Source organism: Musa acuminata, chromosome BXJ1-2 (assembly GCF_036884655.1).
Source record: "Musa acuminata AAA Group cultivar baxijiao chromosome BXJ1-2, Cavendish_Baxijiao_AAA, whole genome shotgun sequence".
NCBI classification, from domain to species: Eukaryota; Viridiplantae; Streptophyta; class Magnoliopsida; order Zingiberales; family Musaceae; genus Musa; species Musa acuminata.
The window spans coordinates 32,481,947-32,503,797 of record NC_088328.1 but is presented as its reverse complement, the minus strand read 5'-3'; the positions used below and the strand labels follow the sequence as shown (position 1 = coordinate 32,503,797).

At 40.7% G+C, this 21,851-nt stretch overlaps 4 protein-coding genes across 7 annotated transcripts; 1 reads left to right on the top strand and 3 right to left on the bottom strand.

The window, feature by feature from the left end:
• The first annotated feature begins 223 nt into the window (after window positions 1-223).
• LOC135613635 (CASP-like protein 4D1) lies at window positions 224-1,245 on the top strand. The gene is made up of 3 exons (XM_065110666.1): window positions 224-532; window positions 642-774; window positions 882-1,245. Exons 1-3 carry the CDS (start codon window positions 354-356, stop codon window positions 1,110-1,112), a joined length of 543 nt encoding a protein of 180 aa, XP_064966738.1. The 5' UTR covers window positions 224-353; the 3' UTR covers window positions 1,113-1,245.
• A 766-nt stretch (window positions 1,246-2,011) lies between these two features.
• Window positions 2,012-4,232, bottom strand: LOC135610537 (protein indeterminate-domain 16-like). Its single transcript, XM_065105173.1, has 3 exons — window positions 3,837-4,232; window positions 3,344-3,743; window positions 2,012-2,870 (listed from the first exon to the last, which is right to left on the bottom strand). Exons 1-3 carry the CDS (start codon window positions 3,985-3,987, stop codon window positions 2,177-2,179), a joined length of 1,245 nt encoding a protein of 414 aa, XP_064961245.1. The 5' UTR covers window positions 3,988-4,232; the 3' UTR covers window positions 2,012-2,176.
• Window positions 4,233-8,501: 4,269 nt separating this feature from the next.
• On the bottom strand, window positions 8,502-12,114 carry LOC135610529 (protein Barley B recombinant-like). Of its 3 annotated transcripts, XM_065105165.1 has the most exons (3): window positions 12,007-12,114; window positions 10,683-11,652; window positions 8,502-8,822 (listed from the first exon to the last, which is right to left on the bottom strand). In XM_065105165.1, exon 2 carries the CDS (start codon window positions 11,525-11,527, stop codon window positions 10,685-10,687), a length of 843 nt encoding a protein of 280 aa, XP_064961237.1. In that variant the 5' UTR covers window positions 11,528-11,652; window positions 12,007-12,114; the 3' UTR covers window positions 8,502-8,822; window positions 10,683-10,684. The 3 variants fall into 3 exon arrangements, with proteins under 3 accessions (XP_064961237.1, XP_064961227.1, XP_064961229.1); XM_065105155.1 differs by lacking the exon at window positions 8,502-8,822 and having other exon boundaries at window positions 10,384-11,652; XM_065105157.1 differs by lacking the exons at window positions 8,502-8,822; window positions 12,007-12,114 and adding an exon at window positions 11,815-11,958 and having other exon boundaries at window positions 10,384-11,652.
• A 546-nt stretch (window positions 12,115-12,660) lies between these two features.
• Window positions 12,661-19,204, bottom strand: LOC135584798 (65-kDa microtubule-associated protein 6-like). Of its 2 annotated transcripts, XM_065105145.1 has the most exons (11): window positions 18,584-19,204; window positions 17,920-18,123; window positions 16,068-16,325; window positions 14,653-14,868; window positions 14,424-14,579; window positions 14,188-14,347; window positions 13,947-14,098; window positions 13,758-13,845; window positions 13,616-13,689; window positions 13,440-13,514; window positions 12,661-13,362 (listed from the first exon to the last, which is right to left on the bottom strand). In XM_065105145.1, the coding sequence occupies exons 1-11, from the start codon at window positions 18,656-18,658 to the stop codon at window positions 13,015-13,017; spliced, it is 1,806 nt and encodes a 601-aa protein (XP_064961217.1). In that variant the 5' UTR covers window positions 18,659-19,204; the 3' UTR covers window positions 12,661-13,014. The 2 variants fall into 2 exon arrangements, with proteins under 2 accessions (XP_064961217.1, XP_064961221.1); XM_065105149.1 differs by lacking the exon at window positions 18,584-19,204 and having other exon boundaries at window positions 12,758-13,362; window positions 16,068-16,340; window positions 17,920-18,052.
• Window positions 19,205-21,851: the final 2,647 nt, after the last annotated feature.

Here is a 21,851-nt window from a genome sequence, read left to right as displayed (position 1 = left end):
CATGGCTTGAAATCGAGACCATGCATATCGAGCTAACCTTGTGATTCGGATCCACAGCCATTTCACAATTGATTAAGAAGATCAACCATATATATATATATATATATATATATATATATATATTCAATTTGGGATTCCTTTCCAGTGCATAGTGCATAGTGCATGACAAGCGTACGAGAGCTTTTACTAAGCAGCAGTTGGAACTCATTGGAGAAGAAGGAGCCAAACCTGCAGGCCCAAAGCCAACGTCAACACCAACGCTCCCCGGTGAACATATCTATGCACCATCACCACCATAAATTCCACACGCACAGCGGTGGCCGCTGCAATATCAGCTCACGCGGCTCTAGGGAATGGCCTCTTCGACCAAGGCTGGGTCGATCACCGTCCTGGTTTTGAGGGTCTTCGTGTTCCTCTTCCTCTTGGTTTCCCTCGTCGTCATCGCCACCGACACCGTCACAGTGCTCGATCCAGATTCAGATAGCGAGTCTGTAACAACCACGCTGGGTTTCAAGGATGTAATTGCCTACAGGTGATGGATCCATCGATCGTTCCTCCTCCTCCTCCTCCTCCTCTCTCTCTCTCTCTCTCAGGTACTACTGTTACTTGTGCACCTCTAACTCTTGTGTCGTGCATGACAGATACGTATTCTCTGTGGCCGTGATCGGATGCGTCTACACGCTCCTACAACTTCCTTTTGCTGCTTTGAACATCATCAGAGGGAAAAAGTTCATCGGCAGGAACACCTTCCCACTCTATATCTTCATTGATCTGGTACTCGCATGTTTCCATTAGGCGTAAGAGATCATGAAGCTCGCTCGCCCTCTCTCCCTCCATGGAATCAGATTACTGATGGAACTCGATCGTGACCTAATGAGCAGGTGTTCTCTCTTCTGTTCGCCTCGGGGGTAGGGGCTGGATTTGGCATCACGGTGGATCTGAAGAGATATCTGGACAAGGCATTCCGGGATGACGACGGGGAGAGCTCCGTCACAAATGACATCGACAAGGCCTTGGACTTGGTGCACGTCTCCACCGGCTTCGTCCTCGTGGCCACCGTGTGCATGGCCTTCATCATCCTCACGTCCAGCTTTGCCCTGGCCAAGAAATGATGAGTAGCACCGCACCAAACTTTTTCCTCTCGCTCAGAAACAAACATCCTCGATTCTATTCATCGACTCATATCATTTTGATGTAGCTTTTTGTTCTAATAAAAAGCAAGCCACTGCGATCGTGTTAAATTAATCTTCTTTTTGTTTATCTCCTTCATTAATCTCATCCTGAAATATTCATCTAAGATCGACTTCTCCAGAAGAGGCGAAATAGGACGGGCCAGCTTGGATGATACACCGGACTCGAGGTCAAAATCGAAATCAAGCATTGATGGTCGAATTGGTCAAGCGTTCAATGCTCAGCACACGCTACCGTGGGACTTGAGATGCATCTGTTTCCCGTCCTTTCCCCCGGTTGCCACCCTTCCATGTCAGTGCCATTTATACTCGGACAGCAGACATCTCACACACTGACACACAGGAGAGACATATATATATATATATATATATATATATTTGCTATAACCACAACGTAGCACTGAAAAATATGGCACAGTACAGACCACTTCTCTGACTACATATATTTACCGAGTGATCTGACATGGATGGAGATAAATATATTCATTCCAGATGAGAAGACAAGAGAGCAGTAGTAGCTGAAGAGGCTGATCTTTTTGATTTTATGGCTTTCAAATATAACAACAAATTCTTTTTTCCTTTTTCCCAGCAGAAGACTCGAAGAGAATATAGCTGAAGTTGAAATTCGAGTATGATGTGATCATCTTTGATCTTTCATCCCAGTTTGTGTAATTATTTTATTTCCTAAAAGATTGCTTGTTTCCACCAGAAGAAAAAGGTTAATATGGGGTATGACAATTCTTTCAGAATCAATATCACCAAAACCCAATCAAAAGAATACATAATCCATCATGACCGGATACCAACTTTCACAGGAAACATCAAATTCAATCCCACTTTCTTTGTTTTTTTTTTTCTGCAAATAATAATGATCAAAAGCTACTGCAAGCAAAGGAGCCAAAGTTTTCATCATCCCATATGCCATCTCGAACATGGAGGCATCATCACCCAACAAAAATACACCGATATATTAAGAAGTAATCTAATTATGGAGAGAGCTGTGTGTTAGGAGATACTCGGAAGTGACTCCCATCATTGCTGTCGTCTTCCTTGCTCTCCGCCATGGCCGATGGCGCATAGCTGGCTGCCGCCTTTGGTCCCTCTTCCCATACCGTGCCGGGCTTCGACTGCAACTGCTTCCTGCAGGAGTGACAAGTTATCTGGAGAAGCATCAGGTTGATCTGCTTCGCTGTATGGTCCCTCAGGAGGTAGGCGTTCTCGAGCTCGGCTTGCGCCTGCCGCCGGATCGTCTTGGCGTTGGCCAGTTCCTTCTCTGCCATCTCGACCTGCTTCAAAGCTTGCTGCCTTGCATCACTCGCCAAGGCCTTCTCCCTCGCCGCCTGGCGCAGCTGCTCCCGGGGATCACCACCTGCGTTCGACGAGGGGAACCCACCGACGGGCGGCCCGATAGATAGCTGCAGCACCGTCGCCTGGGCCTCGTCGGAGTCGGGGGAGGAGGTGGATGTTGGGAGCACATGGAGCGCGAGTGGTAGGGATGATGCTGCGGCAGCGGCAGCGGCGGCGGCGGCGGTTGAGGTTGTTCGGCCGGAAAGTGTTGGCTCAGTCGACGGACTTGTGCTCGACGTCGTCCAGGAAAGGCTGGAGGGCCGTGGGGTCGCAGGCTCGCCGAAGGTCCGAGTGGCGCTGCAAGAATCTTGGTGCTCTATGAAGCTTTCGACTCTGTCGTCGATCAAAAGAAGGATCGATGTTAGATGATGTGATGGATTTCTTGCGCGCACACATGGAAGGAGACATGTAGGTAGGCATTCAATTGGGTCGCAGACACATGAACACAACATGAAACCAACCAATCGAGTGGTAATAGCATTGGGAACCGTGTGCAGTGCAGAGGCCATGAATGTAGTAGACCGACACTCATTCATGCTCTCTCACAGAAGAATCTAAAGAAGCCCCAACAGACTCCCATCTTGAATTCTTGGATCGTTGGATATACTACTCCGGAAAACTAATCAACAACTTGGAAGAATTCTAGCTTGATCGGACCCTTAGTCGATGATCGTTCGAACATCAAAGAAATGATCGGCGCAACAAAGACGAAGGATCATTTCCCAGAAGATTAAAGAAGGAAAAGATCGTGACCTTTGACCGGCGGTTTATGAAAAGAAGTGAGCACTAGCGTTCGATGTACCCACCGAGAGAAGACGCGGCCGCAGTCGCAGGAGTGGCCGCGGGTGCCGCAGGTCTTGAGGTGCGCCTTGTAGTCGGACTGGACGGCGTAGGCCTTGGAGCACCGGGAGCAGGCCCACTGCCGACGGTCGCTGTGCTTCCGGCGGAAGTGCTTCTTGATGCCGACCAGGTCGCCGAGAGCGTGGCGGGGGTCGTGGTGCAGGCAGCTGGGCTCGGGGCACACGAACACCCGCTTCCGTGCCTCCGCCGCATCCCGCCTCAGAAGCTTCCATGGCACCTTGTGCCGCCGCCGGTGCATCTGCAGATTCTGGTCCCTCTGAAACCCCTGGTGGCAGATCTCGCACACGTACCGGTCCGACTCCAGCAGCGTCCTCGGCGACAGCGACACCACCTCCGCATCAGGATCTGCCCACCCACAATTTCCACAAACTCGATCAGCCATGCACAACCCGTCGGACGACAATTCGCCATGGCCTCAAGGACGAACCGGCCACATACCTGGTGTGCCCGCAGGCCTTCTCTTCCTCTTGCCGGCCTTGTCATCATCCGCCGAGGAGATGGGAGTCCGTGGAGGGTTGGAGGCGGTAGAGCAGGAGACGCTGTTGACAGGAAGAGCAGAGACTGCTTGCTGAGGGGAGCTCCTTAACATTTGCTGCCGACGCGTACTGTCTCACCGCGGTTCTTCTACCTAGCTTTGGGATCTTAACGAGGCTTGAAGTGGGAAAGGAATGATAGAAAACGGCTTTAAGACAGCAGATAAAGATAAGATGCTCGTGTTCTTTAGCTGAAGTGTGCCTGTCTCATCCTTGATGGGAGGCAGCTTCCTTTGGAGCTCTGGAGAAGCTTGAGAGAAATGTAGAATCCAGTAGTACTGGTTGCAACTACAGAGAGAGAGAGAGAGAGAGAGAGAGAGAGAGAGAGAGAGAGAGAGAGAGGGGAAAGGAGGAAGGAGAGACACCACTGGAAACCTGAGCCCACCAGGTGAAGGAGTTGGGTGGTGACAGAGAACAACAAACAAACAAACAAAAACACTCATAATTTCATGTCATTACCACTCTTCCCATCAGTCATTTGCATGAATGAATGCAGTTCTGATTCCCAAAACCACGTGAGAGCCCTCCTCCTCTTCTTCCACCCTAAAACCCCCATTCACTGTTCTTTTACTGCAGCACAACACCGCCATCCTCTCATACGTATAGGTGAAGGACCAGCATTCCTTCCATCCTTGGCTCTCTCTCTCTCTCTCACTCTCTCGCTCTCACCAAAGCAGTCGAATCTGTATCACTAGTATGCATTCACAGGGTGCAAACACGGATGCATTCGACGGTAATTGCGCTACAGAAACAGGATTAAACCTGCTGCGAGTCGAATGAAGGCCAAGGACCCACTAAAGCTCAAAGCTATTATTCCTCCACTGCATTGTCACTGTGGCAGATGTATTAACTTAAACCCAAAAGCCTGGGGTTTTCTGCCACTTTGCTCATGCTTTCTGAGCGATGATGGGCTCACCGATCTTTTTCTCTAGGAGTAGTGCTTATTGCTGGATGAACAACTCGAGTTACCTGAAGTCACGCTGCATGTGAGGCATACAACTAGCAGCCATTCACCCGAAAGGGATCGCTCGGAAGTCTGATTCTTACTGCCGTTGCTCATGAAAGGTGAAGCTTTGTTGACCTCGGTGAACTCCTACGATGTCGTATGATCAGAGAGAGACCCCCCCACCCCCTTCCCCCCCTTGGAGAAAATATCTCCTCGTTCAAGTTGTAGAATTGAGGCTTGTGTTTGTCATTTTGTTACTTCGGCATCTGTTTTGGTCTGTCTTAATCCGTTAAAGCTTTGTTGAACGAGTGCCATCTTGGAGCCCCCCATGCTTTCTTTCAAGACGAGAAAGCTTCCTTTGGCTTAGACATGTACTTCATCAGTAATCAAGCTTTGTGTTCCCTTAAAATTCTACAGCATCAGTGATTCCAGCGAGGGCAAAACCAAAGCTACTACCTAACTGGCTTGGTTTGGCTTTTGGGGGGAGAGAAGGGATGGTGCGATGATGCGAGGAAGGTTCTTCACGCATGCAAAGAGACTGTTGCTGGCAATCATCCATCAGAAGGTTCCTCGGTTCTCCATCTAATCCTCATCATCATCATCATCATCATCATCATCGCCAAACCAAGTTTCTTTGATGTTCCCATTTGCTGTATTCCACATTATAATATGCAATGTTCATTCCTCTTTTTTGTTTGCTTTCCTCACTCTCTTTGAACTTTGTATTATTAAGATGAGCACATGTGTGTCCAATCACCAGCGCTAGGATCTTTATGTAGTTAATTAACCTCAATAAGACCACATGCCTTTGATACAGTGATGAGATTGTTTCCTTGGTATGTACGAAAGATGAGTTCATGGGAACAACAATAAGATCCTCATAATTAACCAAATCTTCATGATCAAACTCATCCCTTTTGCATGGACACACACATATATGGATCTCCACTGACTGGAACATCGAACTATTTGCCTGGTCATCGAGGATCATCACACACACCAAAGATGTTCCTGGTCTAAGCTTCAAGAGTACGGTGAAGACAAGCGAAAGGAAGAAGGGAGGAGGGTTAGGGAAAAGTGATTTGATGCGAGCTTGGGCACTATTGGACATGGACAACCATCATCATTTCCACTTTCTCATGGGATGAGTCAAGAAACACCTCCTCAATCCTGCCAAAAGACAAACAAATGATGTGTTCTCGTTTCGCTTCGCTTTTCATCTTTGTCTCCATCCATCCATCCCCACCACCTTCATCCTTCACTGACTGCCTGCCTGCATCGAGAGTCCATAGCACAAACCCAAAGATCTTCTCGATAACTCCACACTTGTATTTTCATTTCTTATATATAGAATTAAGGATTAGATGCCATCTAGAAATCTTTTTTTTTTTTTTTTTTTTTTTTCAAAATATATAAAATATACAACTATTTTTTATAGAAAAATAGATGCTGTTAATATTAGGGTCACCAATTGCTATCAGTTCTCATGATCTGTATGATCTGTATTTCATTTATTATACTACCAAAAGGATTTGAGAAGAGTTAGAAATTCAAGAAATGTCATAAACACTCAGAATCCCTACAATTTTTTACATAATTATGTTTGATTTAAAATCAATTACTTAATCTTTTTTATTGTATATATACATACATATATATATTTTAGTATTAAGATTACAAACTGCTTATCTGAATCAATAGGACTTTAACAGTGCATCTCAATAGCTAAAGCAATTTCTAAATCACTAGGCAGAAGCTTGGCATCAGCTCTTCAACTTAGGGTTCCAATCCCAATTCCACCTGCCATGATGTGATGAGGGAATGTCGAGCATTATCCTGATAAAAATATCCTGCCTCTGTGGCTTTGAAACTGTGAAATGCCTTCTTTCCACAATGATATGTTAAGCTACATTCATCTTATCAAAAACATACATACCCTTGATGGTATGTGTGATGGGAAGAGAACAATAAAACATAGAATACTATTTAGGCACCAGTCGATGAGGCAAGTTATAAAGACTCATCCACAAGAATTGTGGTATATGGTAAGCTTTTCATGAGGAACTAATTGGTCATAGGAGGTACCATAATCATGTAAATTAAAAGACATGCCCTTGATTAGTCTTGTCATATATCACTTTCAAAGATCTCAATAATATGCATATACTTGGAAGGTAACTTACCTCTTCTGAGTGATTATTTCTGAGTCATCATACAAATGAGATGTTCATGTGTTTATTCATTTTAGTTGATGAGTTCATAATGGATATTGAATTGTAAGATTAGGACACCCTCTCATGTGTTATGGATTAGCTTGTGCACAATCGCAGAGAGAGAGAGAGAGAGAGAGAGAGAGAGAGAGAAAAGGCATGTCATTTGCCTTAACCTTGACAGTGTTTTTACCGAGTACCATTCACTGTCTAGAATGATTTGTTGGGAAAGCTCAATCAACATGGGTCAAAAGTCATGCAAGACTAGTAGCATAGGGAGAGGGTTCCTCTTCCTTTCTACCTTTGCCATGGCTTCGGTACCCCTTCCCTCAACTTTTGGCTGACAAGTCCCTTTTGGGATGAGCCCCCATTCCATGTGCTCCCATCCCTCCCTCCCTCTCTTCTTGGTGGTGGATCAACATCACATGAAAGACAAAAAAAAATGAAACGAAAAGTGATGTGAGTAGTGTCTTACAGATAGAGAGAGAGAGAGAGAGAGAGAGAGAGAGTTGGATAAGAAAGGATCCACAACACCGCAAAAGCATGTCCATGTTCAACAATGACAGACCAAGGTGCTCTGAGAAGAAAGAAAGAGAGAGAGAGAGAGAGAGAGAGAGAGAGAGAGAGAGAGAGAGAGAGAGAGAGAGAGAGAGAGAGAGAGAGAGAGAGAGAGAGAGAGAGAGAGAGAGAGAGAGAAAGAGAGAGAGGAGAAAAAGAAGGATCCAATCTAAAAAGGATGTCTTTTTGTGTAGTGAGTGCATTGCTTCACACAATGGTGTGTTACTCTCTCTCTCTCTCTCTCTGTCTCCTTCAACCTCTAAGCCTCATGAAAAAAGCTCATGGCTTGTGTGGTTGCTTTATGGCAAAGGGAGATGGAAAAGCAGAAAAGGAACCCAATAACAGGCCATGTGACTCCTGCATGTTGCTAAATGCAAAAGTCAAAACCATGGAATCTTTGGCCAAGTCAGTCACTCAGCTCTTCTGTAGCTTCCAACCTACTTCAACACTTGCAGCAGATGTGATGCCACCTCTGGGCTTCTCTGACAATGTGGCCTGCCCTCTTTTTGGTTTCTTTTTGTGCATGTTTAGTATGCCTCACAACATTCATGGATTGCATCCTTACATACAGTAAGTTCTTTGTTGGGTTCACATCTTTACTTACACACAAACACACACTATATATATATACACCCATCAAGTCATAATAAATTAGTTCAAGTCTTTTCCCATTTTCTACATGAGATTTTAAGTTATAACTTGATCATCCCACAAAGAACATTTATTTATCTTATGTGGGTCATTGCCAGTAAATAATAATTGAAATGAAGAAAAAATAGGTGGATATGTCATCAAGCTCAGTTTTTGACCTCTCCTTGGAATTTGGAATTTGGAGACTCCTGAAACAATAACACCAGTTATCATCAATGCAACATATGCACTTAAAACCCATCTTTGAAGAAACTTGAATTACTTGTTAAACTCTACCATTCCTATCATTGTGCACATCCCAAGAACAAATCCGACCAACCTTCAAGTCCCATCCAATTTTGTTCCATGAATTTGACTGTTCTTTAATGAACTCTCTGATCCCACTGCATAGCTCCATCAGAGTATAACTCATAATCAGCCATCATTAAGTCTAATGTTTTGCAGCATCACAAATACTGAGCCCCTTTTGGTCATAACAGAAAACATAGAGAGCAACACTGCAAATCCACAGAGAGCCAAGTCTTCACTGCCATAGAAAACACAACAGGGCAATAAGGGAAAACCTCTGAATGATGCAGTCTTCATAGAACTATGGAAGCGGCACAACCATGTAGAAAATATCTCAAATCTTCTAGCAAATGTATAGTAAGCTACTAATCTTTTGATCTTCTTTAGAAGAGGACAGAAATTGTGTAAACACCCTAAAATTATTCATAATTCAACTGAATAGCAAAAGAAAGTAGGTCTTAGATTTTGACATCCAATTGGTGGACACCATATATCCTAGGGCAAATCAATCAAAATCTGTTAGGTCAATACACTACTTCAATGACAATGAGCAGCAGTCACTACATTCTCGCAAATCATTTGGCATCAAGTTGGAATAACATCAGCTTACCATCTTTGGAAATGCTTACACCTAATGACTCATGCTGCTATTACCATTCCTCATTGACCCATCATTTGAGATACAGCAGCACTATTAGATTGAATTAGCTTGCATTCCATTTCATCGTTCGAATCGGTTCTCAAGTTCTCAATTCCACTCCCCAACAAGGGTTTCCCACTTTCCCTTCCAATTATAAGACTACTCCACTTAATTTTCCGAAAAAAAGCATTATAAAGATGTGACTAATGGTTGACTAAACAAGATCAATAGGCACATAGACATGTGCAAAATAAAACTACTTTACCTTAGTACACAAGCATTACAGAGTCCATACCATCATTAAGATTAGCAAGACACCCAACATTCGGTATAATACTGGTTATTCCAAGCACAACATTCACTGCTTTCAAGTTCATCAACTCATCAAAAGCACCTTCCACATATCCATCATACTCTTCATAAGATAAATGAACTATATCTGGGTTTTCATGTTCATGCCATTTTTCCAATACTGTATTCGTGACATAAAGCAAGGGATCTATTGGCGCTTCACTTGCTGTATGTTATTCTAGATAGCCTAAGCTTCTAAAGAAACTGATTATGTTCTAAGTAATGTCACGCATGAAATTAAATTAAGTTCAAAAATTACACTAAACAAGGTACTTGACATTAGAGTAAGTCAAACTAAGCATCATCTCATTGGTTTCAATGGTTAATAGAAAAGAAAAGGGACCCTATCTAGGCCATAGTTTATCTCTCTGTCGATCTCATTCTGTCTCAAAAATTACAAAGAGGATTACAAGCACTACATGACTCAACAATCTAAAAGGATACTGTTGATAATGATCTAATTCACAATATTATGTCACTCGAAGGCAGTTTCATTTGGCACAAAACAAGACAAAGATTAGTATGAATTAATGGCATCTTAACAGTAAACAAATGAGAAAAGTGAAGGGATCATGAACAGAAGAAAGAAAAGGACAACAGAAAAGAATCATCACTGGACCAGTGCTATTAAATCTACGTTAAGAAGCCCAAGCTAATAACTTCCAGCATGGCATGACACCTTGAAACTACATTCTGCTAGTGTGGAGTGCAAATACAGAATCTCTAAACTTTGTGACAAAAGGAAAAAAATCATAAACATAAAACTTTGTGGGTACAAGACAACCGTTAATGATGACTTGCAAAAACATTCATCTAAGGATATAGATTATGATGAGTAAGAACAAAGTGAACAGATTTTTCTAATGCATTAGGCGAGAAGACCATCTGTCCTAAGCAGCACAGTTTCCCTTAAAACAAAAAAATTCAGTGAAGGGAAAAAGACAAAATACCCATATAAGCTGAGTGTCTGAGCCTCGAAACCTTGTTAAAGTTCATGATACAAAAATTGCACTCGGACTATTTCAAAATGATCTTTTCAGGACACAGATTAATATAATACCGGGGAAGCAAAGATGAAGACTGCCAAAATCATCCAACACTTTATACCTTTATCTGATTGTCACAAACTTGTTGGTACCGTGCTTGGCCCAGAATGTCCTCAAGTCAATTGGATTTGAAAGGTTATATCCTTCTCCAGCAAGCTTCTCCAGCACCTTCTTAAAGGCACCCTGGCTCATTTTTCGACCAGCAATGCGTGCACCCCGCCTCTTGGTGCTCATTGGTAGAGGGTACATTGACATGTTGGTGGTGCAGCATGCCGACTGCCACCCTCCAACACCCCACCGGTAGCACGGCTGGGGCTTTCCTGTACAAGAGCACACCGGAGTTGGAATCCTTGAGATATCAAAATCGATCCCGTTGATGATCATGCCTGTGCTCTTCCTTGCAGCCTTCCCTCGTGAAACTGAACCATTGGGAACCTCATCACTTGGCGCTGTGACTTTCTTAGGCCTCTTGGGCTTCGAGGATTTCTGCAGACAACCCCTGGGCCTCTTCTTCAAAGGTGGCTCATTTTTACCAGTGGTGTCCTCCGCCATCAAAACCTTGTCGTCCTTGGGTTGTGGCTCCGGATGATGCAGCATCTGGATGTTGTGGACGGTAGGGGGATCAGGGAGGACGCCGTAACTGGGATGATGCTGATGGCGCACCGGAAAAGTGTGGAAGCTCTTGCTGCTGTCGTTGCCCTGCTGAGTCCAACCGTCTCTCATGAAGTCCATTGAAACCGATGGCTCCGGGAAGCTGCAGTGCCGATGAATGAACCCCCCATTTGATAGAAGGGGCTTTGCATTGCGCTCCACCACAGAGGACATAAGCCGCAGCCCAAGGTTTCCCTTCGATGGTGGCTCATAGTAGCCCCAATTCCGGATTCCTAATCCGCCATCATCATCCATGTAAACCGGTGATAGAAAAACCAAAGGGGATGTTCGACGAAATTGTCAAATGGGCGAAACAAAGATCAGATTTTTAACCAACTTCCATAAACACAATGGCTTCATCTCACCATCGCCACCGTCCACTGTCATGGAAAGATCAAATGCATGAGAAATGCCAACACTGCTGCGAAAAACAAGCAAAAAGGCGACACATTTCAAGAAACCCCAACTTCCAAAGCCGGTTGCAAAACCACGAAATGATGAAAAGCAGGATTAAGGTCACAACAAAGACGAATCCCCACAACCTTGGTAGCAGGATTGAACTCCTAGGGTTTCAATTTCAGATCTTTGCAACGGAAACTGCTAGGAACCGGCAAGACCTAGTGGAATATCGGATGAAAATGTAGAAATTTTGAAGTCGAGCGTCTACAGAAAAAAAAAACGTTCCTTCCACTCGGGAAAGCAAAGAGAAGGGCGAAGGAGACAGAGAGACGTACCTCGGATAGCGAGAGGGGGACCGGGCTCTCGGGTCTAGGGTTCTTTTGCTTGTGAGAGATGTGTGGGGGGGGGGGGTGCCGGAATACGAAAGGGAAAAGAGATCAGACTTCCAATAAATGAAGAAGGTCAGCCATGAATGAATGAGTTCAAGATGCATTAATATGCTTCCCTTGCACAGTATATATATATATATATATATATATATATATATATATATATATATATATATAGTTCAAGATGCATTAATATGCTTCCCTTGCACAGTATATATATATATATATATATATATATATATATATATATATATATATATATATAACTTCTTTATTCTTTTAATTTTCCTTCAGATATTAAGACCCATATAGGTTATGTTATTCTAGAAAAAAACCCAAAATTAAATTTAAAATAAGCTAAAATTATCTAAAAAACTCTTCATACTTATACTATTATCATAGTTTATAATCCTATAAATATAATAAATTAATTTTTGATTGTATAGATATAAATTTCTATCTGCAAATCAAGATTTATAATTTCGGTTACAAGTCGCGTATCAGTTCGGTTGCGGATCAGTGTGTGTCGTGTTCTTTCTAGGAAGAGGAAACAAAGAAATAATAGGAAGAAGAAACAGTTCTTGAAAGACCCAAAAGACAACACCAAACACACTACCATTCAACACAACACAGATTACAAAGAGATTACATGAAACATACACCGTCATGCTTCTCAAGAGCACGAAGCAAGTCCAGCTCAAAGGAAACCTACCAGGCCCTGCAGGTTATTTCATGTATCCACATTCTCATTGTTTCTGTACTTTCATTGGTGAAGTCTATTGTTCATAGTACCTACCAAATCTTCTAAGGAATACAAATCAGAACAAAAAGTGTACATGCATTGATTGTTACAAGTATTATCCTAGATTCTGAATGCGAAATTCGAAGCTAATTACCAGCATAAACTTGCAGACCGTCGCACGCGAAATGTGATAACAATATACTCCAGCATCTCTATCGATTAAGACCTGAGAGTTGACTCAGAGGTGGAGACCCAGGTTCTGAACTGGTAACAGATGCCAAAGAAGACACTCTATCGTCTTTAGAGATTGAAATGAGGTTCAATGATGTGGTGGACAACCGTCTTATCTCCTTGAAGCATCCGTTAGAATGGCCAGAGTATGAACACTGCATGAGCAAATCAGGTGTTGCACCGCCGGCAGAAAGCCTCCAAGGAGTGGGCGTCATGAAGCCATTTTCATTTGTTTTTCGGTTAAAATTGTTGCTCCTTTTTGGACTAGGTTTTGATCCATAAACTGTTTCCTTCCCTGTGAGCAACAGATTCTGTAATTTTTTCTGGTCCTGTAAAGAGTAGAGCAAGTTAATAGCTTAGGATAATTAACTGAAAATGAGGCACTTAAAACAAAATTGATATCTACTCGATATCGTCTTTTTAACTCTTCCTTCTTTAGCCTTATAACTTTGTATTCTTCCAATAGAGACACCAATGGCACCTATAACAACAGCAGAACAATGCATCAGAGCTCAAAAGAAAGTGATCGGTCACTATATATTCCAAGAATCCACCAGACAAAGAAATAAAATGTTCTCTCACCCCGTCATACAAGAAAGGCATATTTCTTTCTTTCTCCCACACAGATATTTTGTTCATCAATTTGTCAACAGTATCTGCGATCAATATTACAGAGTTCAAAAAATTACAGAAGAGAGTGACATTGGAGTTAATCAAGATATACCTGGAATTTTGGTGACAATTGCCCGTGCTTTCTCGGCACGCTTTAGATTCAAGTGGGCACCTCTTCCAGCACTGTACTTGTTCTCATCCTGCACCGGGCAAAAGCCATTTCCAGTTATTAGGTAAAAGCTGAAATCACATTTCCTGAGTCATCTCATGATAGCAGATATCAATGACAAAAACAGTCTACCTGGTCATAATCTTCAAGCCAATTCTCTTCTTCACATGCTGCGAGCCATTTGTCTACTCTCTCCATGATTTCTTTCCTGATCATGGATTCTTCTCTGGCTTTCACAATTTGCATCTCAATTTTAGTCAGAAGCTCAGAAGGATCTACGATACCTGGACATAGAAAAGGATCCAAAGGACAGGTGACAAAATTCCAAATGTTCTCCGGTACTCTCCATTTGCCTTGAATTATGTAGACTTACCGGAGTCTATAAGTGCGCCAATTTTCTCCGATGCTGTGCTCATATCGGGTTCAATGTGTGCAGTTCTGCATATCTCTTCTAGTTCCATCCTTTTTCTTAAAACAAGTTCTTTCATTCTCCTAGCTTTAAGGTTTGTGAGTCTCTCAACCTCAGCTTCCATCTGATAAAAAAACATTAATCCAATTAACTGCTTTTAAGTTGGTATTAAACTGATAATGAAGCTCTGGCAATCCAACCTGTTTAATTGTATCAAGTGAGAGCAGACCAAAGCATCCAATATCATGTTCAGGTAATCCAAGAATGCACGTTACTCTTCCAAAGTATTTCCTCTCCTCAACAGGTGTATCCATTAGATTCCACAGTTCCAAAAGTGACTCCACTGCTTCTAGCAACTACAAAGTGAAAATGGATTTTTAGGCATTTGACAAGGATTATTCAAAAGTGTGCTTGCAGGACAATATTAACCTTTTGAGTTCGTATCTTCTTTTCTGTTTTTAGCTTTAGGATTGCTTGAGATAGGCCCTCAAGTGCTGTCTCACTTATGTTTGGAGAATGTCCTCCACCAGTGTCGTGCAGACTGGGGTGCACAGTTTCCACGGTCTTCCTAAAGTCCACTTCAAGATGTTCACATAAAGAATGCATCTCATTTACAGACTCCAGTACTTTCTGAAGGCGATCAGACTGGAAGCAGCAGAATTTATAGTCAGATCATGTATGTAATATGCATTATGTAATAATGTATGTAACAAACATGTATGTAATAATGCATCTGCGATCATCCTTTGCTCAAAATATCTAGTCGGGAATTTCTAAAACTACCAGTGAATACATGAACAAGGTCCACTTACAGATTATCCATGATTCCATTAGTTTCACATGCTCTCACGATGCGGGTGGCTATCTCATGCAAGTTTAACTTCAAAAAGTTATATACCGAATACCAATACAACTCATAATTCTAAAGAACATGAATTATAAAGTGTACAGCAAACAAATGAAAATTATGCCACAATAACATATCAGACTTCGAACAAAATAGAGGCACAATAACAGACATTTAAAGAAACAATCTTCGGAGCAGCTTAAAGAAATAAGTTCAGCGGTCGTGCCCAAGTTACTTTGTTGGTTGATGGACTTGAACATTTCTTGTAACATCAGTTCCGATACAACCAGAGGTAACAGCATTTAGATACTTCTTGATGAGTATCAGTTTGCACATGATAGACAGATGAAAATATAACCTTCGTAGGTTTCTTTTTCAGGAGATTGTGGCTTATTTTGGACCATCAAGCATATGCCTCCTATGTTCTCTACGCTTAGAGACACATGCAATCACATGACAATTACCTCATTTGTAAGGAGGAAAAGAAATAAATATATCACCATTAATATGTACATTGTATCTCAAACTCATCATCTCTCTGTAAATTGAACAGATATATCTTGTAGGCTAATATGTTGAACTTACAAGCAGGGCTGGGAAGAATTAGATAGGTTCTAAAATGCCACGTCTCGTTATTCTAACGATTCACAAAATAAAATTTTTAGCAGTGCTTCATTTGGTTCTTTTGAAACTTTTTTTGGTGTTTCTATTCTCTGTCATGTAGTTCAGTGATCTACTTTCTTTATTCATATATACAGGCTTGTAAGTAATTTGTATGCAGAATATCTACCAGGGTATCGACTATCACAGTTTCAATCTTCTATGTTCAAATGAAGTACCAGAGATCATCATGTTTCACCAAGTGGATGAAAGTTAAGGGAAATTTGAAGATGTCAGAAATGCAGGGGGACGCATGGTAGACTAGCCATCTAGTCCAGGACACAGGTTAGCAGCTCAAATAGTAACATAAAGGAACTTGTTGCATAACCAAACAAACCTTTTCCTTCTGGAGAATGCGTAGCTGTGATTGATACTCAGTGAGTTTTCTTATTGACAAATCATCTTCTTCAATCTTAACAGGATTAGCTGGAGAATGATCATGGTGACTGGATCCCAAAATCTCTACAGTGATCTTCTCAATCTGTGACTTTATATCAGCAAACTGTTTCAGCCGTTCCTCTTTCTTTTTTCGTAAATCTTCCAAAAGAGGGTTAACTGATGCAAGTTGCTCCTTCAATGGTAACCTCTTCTCCATCTACATAATGATTAGCTGCTGTAAACTCAAGTCACAAAATCACCAAACACAGAAGGAATTGGCAGAAATAATGCAAGTTTCAACATAATGGCAGGAAAAAGCATTTTTTGGTGCAAGGAACAAATAAATCCATATAGACTTGCCTGGAACTAACTGCTGACGTTTAGGTAGAAAATAGATAAAAGTCTAATTAACTTTGACAACCTATCAATAGCCTGGTGGTAAGGTTTTCAATTAAAATTTGTAAAGCAGATCGACCATAGGTTCTATAGACCCAAGAATACCTTGTTGATTTTATATTCATTACATGTTTTTATCCACTAACATTTTGGTTTGGAAGTGCATGCCACCAACTTATGTTTGTGAAGCAAAATAAGAATCCAAGTCTTATTACATTGACTCGAGAATTGCTCATTACAGTCAGATCTATAAAGTATAAAAAAGAACACAATTAGCTGAAAAACCAAACAGTAAATGGTACTTGGAAGTTGGAAAGCTACGAGGACTACAATTCGGAGAATAGGAGCATTCTGCAAAGCAGCATTAGTAACTTAAGATATTTTAATTGATAGCTAAAACAAAAATTTTAATTGCTATCCAACAAATTGGCTTTACTAGAAACAAAACCGGTACTGCTTTAGTATTTGTCATTTCAAAATTTCAATTTAGGTTTTTCTGAAACCAGTAATCTCTTCCAAGTTTGAGCAGTCCATGCGACTTCTGCCAAAACTGAGACGTCAACCGGCTGGTTGATTCTGTGCAAATTAAAGACGATTTAAGATTTGATATGTCCAAACCCTATCAGATATACTAGATTTCGAGTCACAGCTACAACATTACATGAAAAAGCGAGTATAACTTAACTTGGATATGGTTTAGCAGTTTTTTGACAAATTCAAAAACATATTCAAGAAATCATAATGCATGTGATATAATGTTAGCAAAATTATCAATCGATCAAAGAAGCAAAAAAGAGTAAATCTTGAATACCAGTAATATCTATGAAAGTTCAACATGGTATTCATTAAAAACATCTTCCGTAATGTTCAATCAATGAATTCAAACTATTTAAGCTATTCACATAGTCTTTTATATATTAGGTTTCAGCCAAAGCCAGTGAAACCATAACAAATATCCTACAGAATATACACATGTCGTCCGGAACACGGGAAGCTAGACTTTTGTAATGCCTTGCCTTATTGAGAACTAAAACTTTATTTTCTGAAATTCTAAAACTGATCTGAAACTTACAAAGCAAAACTCCAGGACTAGCTGAAACAAAAGCAACACTTGTAGACCTTAGCTACAAAGAGTCAAACTTGTGGATGAAGAAGACTCCGGGAGATTTATATCCAATATGAATATACGATTACAAATATTTCAGAATAATTAAAGTCATTTAAAGAAAGTCAAAGAATAATTGAACTCCTTCATAACAAATGTACAACAAGTGAATATATCAGCACTATTGATGGATATGCCGGCTTTGCAGCCACATGGATCAAGAACAATACTGTATCCAGAATGTGTTGTGAAGGCATAGGGATATCACAAGTCATGGAGAAGAAAGGGCACAGAGAGTGGGGGAGGTCACCTTTAGCTGGAGACTCTGCTCACCGAGGGCAGACATAAGAGCAGTAACCTCTGCTTCTTTTTCTGCTAGCGATCGGTGGAGATGAGCCCTGTTGCTGCCGGCTTCTTCGACCTTCCTTCGGTACACTCGAATGCACTCTCTCTCTAATTCCACCAACATGAGATCCTTGTCCTCTTTGCTCTCCCCAACCTCTGTCCATATTTTCTGCTCCCACAAACACACAACACAATTTCAAATCCACCTGAGAATTGAATCAAACCCAGAAGGAAATATAACCAAGCAAATGAACCAAGAACAATCAAAAGGAAAAGATTTTTCCGAAATGGAAGCAGAGGAAAGAAGAGATCTTTTAGGACAGTTCAACCTTAACATAGTCTAACAAAACCAAATTTAGAAACTCCAAGATTGCAAATTTATCCACCAGATATAACCATTCTAACTTCGTAGTCGTTCATGCCAAGAAGAAGACTTAAAATTCAACAAATGATGCGCCGCATCAAAGAAACGCAAATCCACGAAGGAAAGGATACCAAGAAACGAAGAGATCCGAGTATCACCTCGGCAAACAGAGATCTTTTTACAATGAATTAAACCGAGGAAACAAAGACCATCGAATAGAAGGCGAAAAAGAGAACAAACACGAAAGAGAGAGCATGATTTGAACCTCCAGCTCTCGAAGCAAAGCACCGCATTTGGAGCCCATACAGACACCGGTCCGAATTCCCGTTTCCACCGCCATCTCTCCCTTTGTCCTCTGAGGAGGAGGAGGGAGGGGCAAAGATCCCAACTTTCCTCCTCTTTTCTCCTCCCTTCCTTACCTCCCAAGAAGAGAAGCGTGTACAGTTGCCTCTTCCATAGAGAAGAACACCACGCTGAACTTTCCTATGGCTACGAGTTGGATTTTCCTCTCTCCTTCCTTTGGCTGCTCCAGAAGATCATCACAAATGGAAGAAGAGAAAGGGAGCGGTTGATTTGGATAGGAAAGAATAGATTTTTGGAGAGGAAAGGCAGCAAAAACTCCTCAAGGGATGGGGAAGAAAACAGAGGCAATGGGAGCTACTTGTACAAAGGCACATTGGGAAAGCAAGCAAGCAAGGAACAACATTTAAATAAACATGAAGAATAATCTTGGAAAAGCAAAGGCCATGGCCATGCTCTACCAACAACAACAGGGAAAAGACATGTAGAGGAATGCTTGGTGGGGAAAATGGTAATCAGAGGTTATTGCATTCTATTATGGTGATGTTCCAAGGGGAACAGAGTGTGTACCCTTCCAAATTGAAGTACACAGCATTTGTATGAGATCCTCCAAATATATCTCTTTTTAATAACATATGAGTATAAATTTTATGTTAACCACTATCCACTATGGTTACTGATTAAAAGTTTTAGACCATAAAATACTAAAAAAAAAGACTTTGGTAGTTTGTCAATGAAAACTACATATGGATTTTGAAGGTTTATTAATGTCTCTCTGTCTTTAACATTAACAACAAGGACATAGACATGTGTAATTTTTAAGGTAGAAATGATAACACAATAACTTCAAATTTGAAATGTAGATATATAATTTGGTACAATACTATAGAGATTTTTTTATAATCTCATAGTCTCCTTCATCTATCTAGTTGTCAATTATTTAAAAAATATCTATTATATTATGTTACGGTTAAAATTGATCCTACATTTATACGATGGAGTCAAGTCGATATAGTTTTTTCTTGAACATAATCATAATTATAAAATTAGATCTTCAATGATGTAGATAATCTATCAATTTGACTCTCTAGAGTATTATTCGTAAAAAAAAATCACTTTCACTCGGTTTGAGATTTTATACGAATATCATAAATAAAATTTTAATTCTTGAATCTAATTATGAAGTGGTGAGAATAGTACTCCAAAATATTCGTTTCCTCTTACTCATATTCATGTGATATGTTTAATTGAATAAATTTTAGATTAACCTAAAATGTTGATCATATCACATTAAATGATAATTAAAAAATTATTAGAGAATATCTCGTTGCCCGGCCAAAGGAAACCCATACCTCTCATATTTTAGTGGACTTTGTTTGTAGGTTGGCATGCCGTGATCTTGATGGCAACCATAGAAAAAAAGAGACAAAGAAAAGAAATCGATTGTGATGCCAATTTGGTGAGCCGTATCAAACCTCCAAATGATGTGGTTGTTCGTTTGAGTTAGGAAGTCACCATCATTGAAGTCGTCCTCTTCCCTATCTGCCAAGGAATTGATTTGGCTTCCATTGAATGCATGTTTTCTCTTCGGGTGCAACCTCTATTAAGCTTCTTAGCATGCGTAAATGAAGGTTTCTCCTATTCCAGCAAACCCATATCCCTGCACCGGCGGCACCTCTTTTAAGCTTCTTAGCATGCACAAACGAAGGTTGTTTCTCCTTCTCCAGCAAACCATATCCTGCACAAGCAAAGTCAAGTGGGAGATGGAGAGGAGCAAGAACAAGGTGGGGACTGTCTACACTTGGCTTAGAAGTCGAGATTGCAGTGGCAAGAAGATGAGGAGAAAGAGGACGTGACTTGCCATCAGTTTCGGATACACTGTCTACCCAATCCTCCACCTTCTTTTCTTAAGATTTATGTTATTTATATATAAATAAGATAAAATCATAACATTATAATTATTTTACTGATTAAAAGTCATATTCTTAGTTAATTTAAATCTTCTTTTATTTCTAGTATGTCTCTTTTTATTATTTATTTATTAAGAGAAACATGAGATTAATAATGATTGATGGATATGACTGTTAAAGAATCAAGAAATAACGTATACAAAAATTTTGATGTTGATGTGATTAATGTTTGGAGTTACCATAAAGGATAGAAAAAATATTTTTATTCGTGAATAACTAAGTATGATTTCGATGGAAGGTTATTTAAGATAGTATAAATATATGCTTTACTATATAGTAATTAATATTAGTAATACAAGAAAATATATAAGAAGATATAAAAAGATTTTAATAGAAATTATAAATAAAAATTTAAGTACTCTAGACTTAATTAAATATATGTCTCTTTATAGGTTTCAATGATAAGGAAAGATCCATGTAGTTGGCCCTCGCATTATTGAGACTTATAATTTTATTATTATTATTATCATTATCTTAATCTCTCATTTATCATACCATTAGTATTAAAATTTTTACATCTCCTAGCTATATTATCTATGGGTCTCCTTAGCATAGTATATTTATATCATCTAAAATAGATTTATCTTAGCTACAATTAATTGATTCTAAGTAAAAATATTTTTTTGATAAATTCACCTATTGAGCTCAAAATTTATATCTCAAATGATTGTATATGAGGTTTTTTAATCATATAATACTAAATTAATTTCTTAGATATATATAATAATAAGATGGCATTTTGACTGAGAAGATGTGGGAATTTAATGAGAAGAAATATTCACGTGTCTTTCACGTGTCAATGATTCCTTTAAGAGATCAAGATTTGCGCGCCCTCGTCCGTTCCCCCCGCCGTCTCTCTCTCCCCTCCCCCAAACCCTGATCGGTCGGCCCCCTCGACGGAGCCCTTATCCGCCGTCGCTACCGTCGGCGGCGTGCGGGCGGAGTACGATCGCTTATCCTTCTCCTTGCATTGGTCTGAACTCGTCGCCGAGGCGTTTTACCTCCGAATGACCTTTTTTCTTTCCTTCTTCTCAGGCGATGGAAATGAGATGTGGGAGATCGGGGTCGGGAGCTGGTTACTTTAGTGAAGCTGGGAATTCGGTTTAGGCCGCTAGGGTTTCTGATGGCGCGAAGAGAAGCCGGTCGATCTTGTGGCTTGCCGTGAAGCTTTTGCGTTCGATTTTATCCAGGTACGTCGTCTTTGGGGTTGACTGCTGCTAACTAGAATCGCTGACCTAGTTTTGACTTCTCCCAGCCTAGACA

Coding starts and splice junctions, on each gene's coding strand:
- LOC135584798 (XM_065105145.1), bottom strand. CDS start 18,658: ATGGCGGTGGAAACGGGAATTCGGACCGGTGTCTGTATGGGCTCCAAA. Junction 13,690..13,757: donor AATTGTCACCAAAATTCCAG/GTATATCTTGAT, acceptor TATTGATCGCAG/ATACTGTTGACAAATTGATG. Junction 13,515..13,615: donor TGCCTTTCTTGTATGACGGG/GTGAGAGAACAT, acceptor CTGTTGTTATAG/GTGCCATTGGTGTCTCTATT.
- LOC135610529 (XM_065105165.1), bottom strand. CDS start 11,527: ATGGATGATGATGGCGGATTAGGAATCCGGAATTGGGGCTACTATGAG.
- LOC135610537 (XM_065105173.1), bottom strand. CDS start 3,987: ATGTTAAGGAGCTCCCCTCAGCAAGCAGTCTCTGCTCTTCCTGTCAAC. Junction 3,744..3,836: donor AAGGCCTGCGGGCACACCAG/GTATGTGGCCGG, acceptor GTGGGTGGGCAG/ATCCTGATGCGGAGGTGGTG. Junction 2,871..3,343: donor TGCGGCCGCGTCTTCTCTCG/GTGGGTACATCG, acceptor GATCGACGACAG/AGTCGAAAGCTTCATAGAGC.
- LOC135613635 (XM_065110666.1), top strand. CDS start 354: ATGGCCTCTTCGACCAAGGCTGGGTCGATCACCGTCCTGGTTTTGAGG. Junction 533..641: donor AAGGATGTAATTGCCTACAG/GTGATGGATCCA, acceptor CGTGCATGACAG/ATACGTATTCTCTGTGGCCG. Junction 775..881: donor TCTATATCTTCATTGATCTG/GTACTCGCATGT, acceptor CCTAATGAGCAG/GTGTTCTCTCTTCTGTTCGC.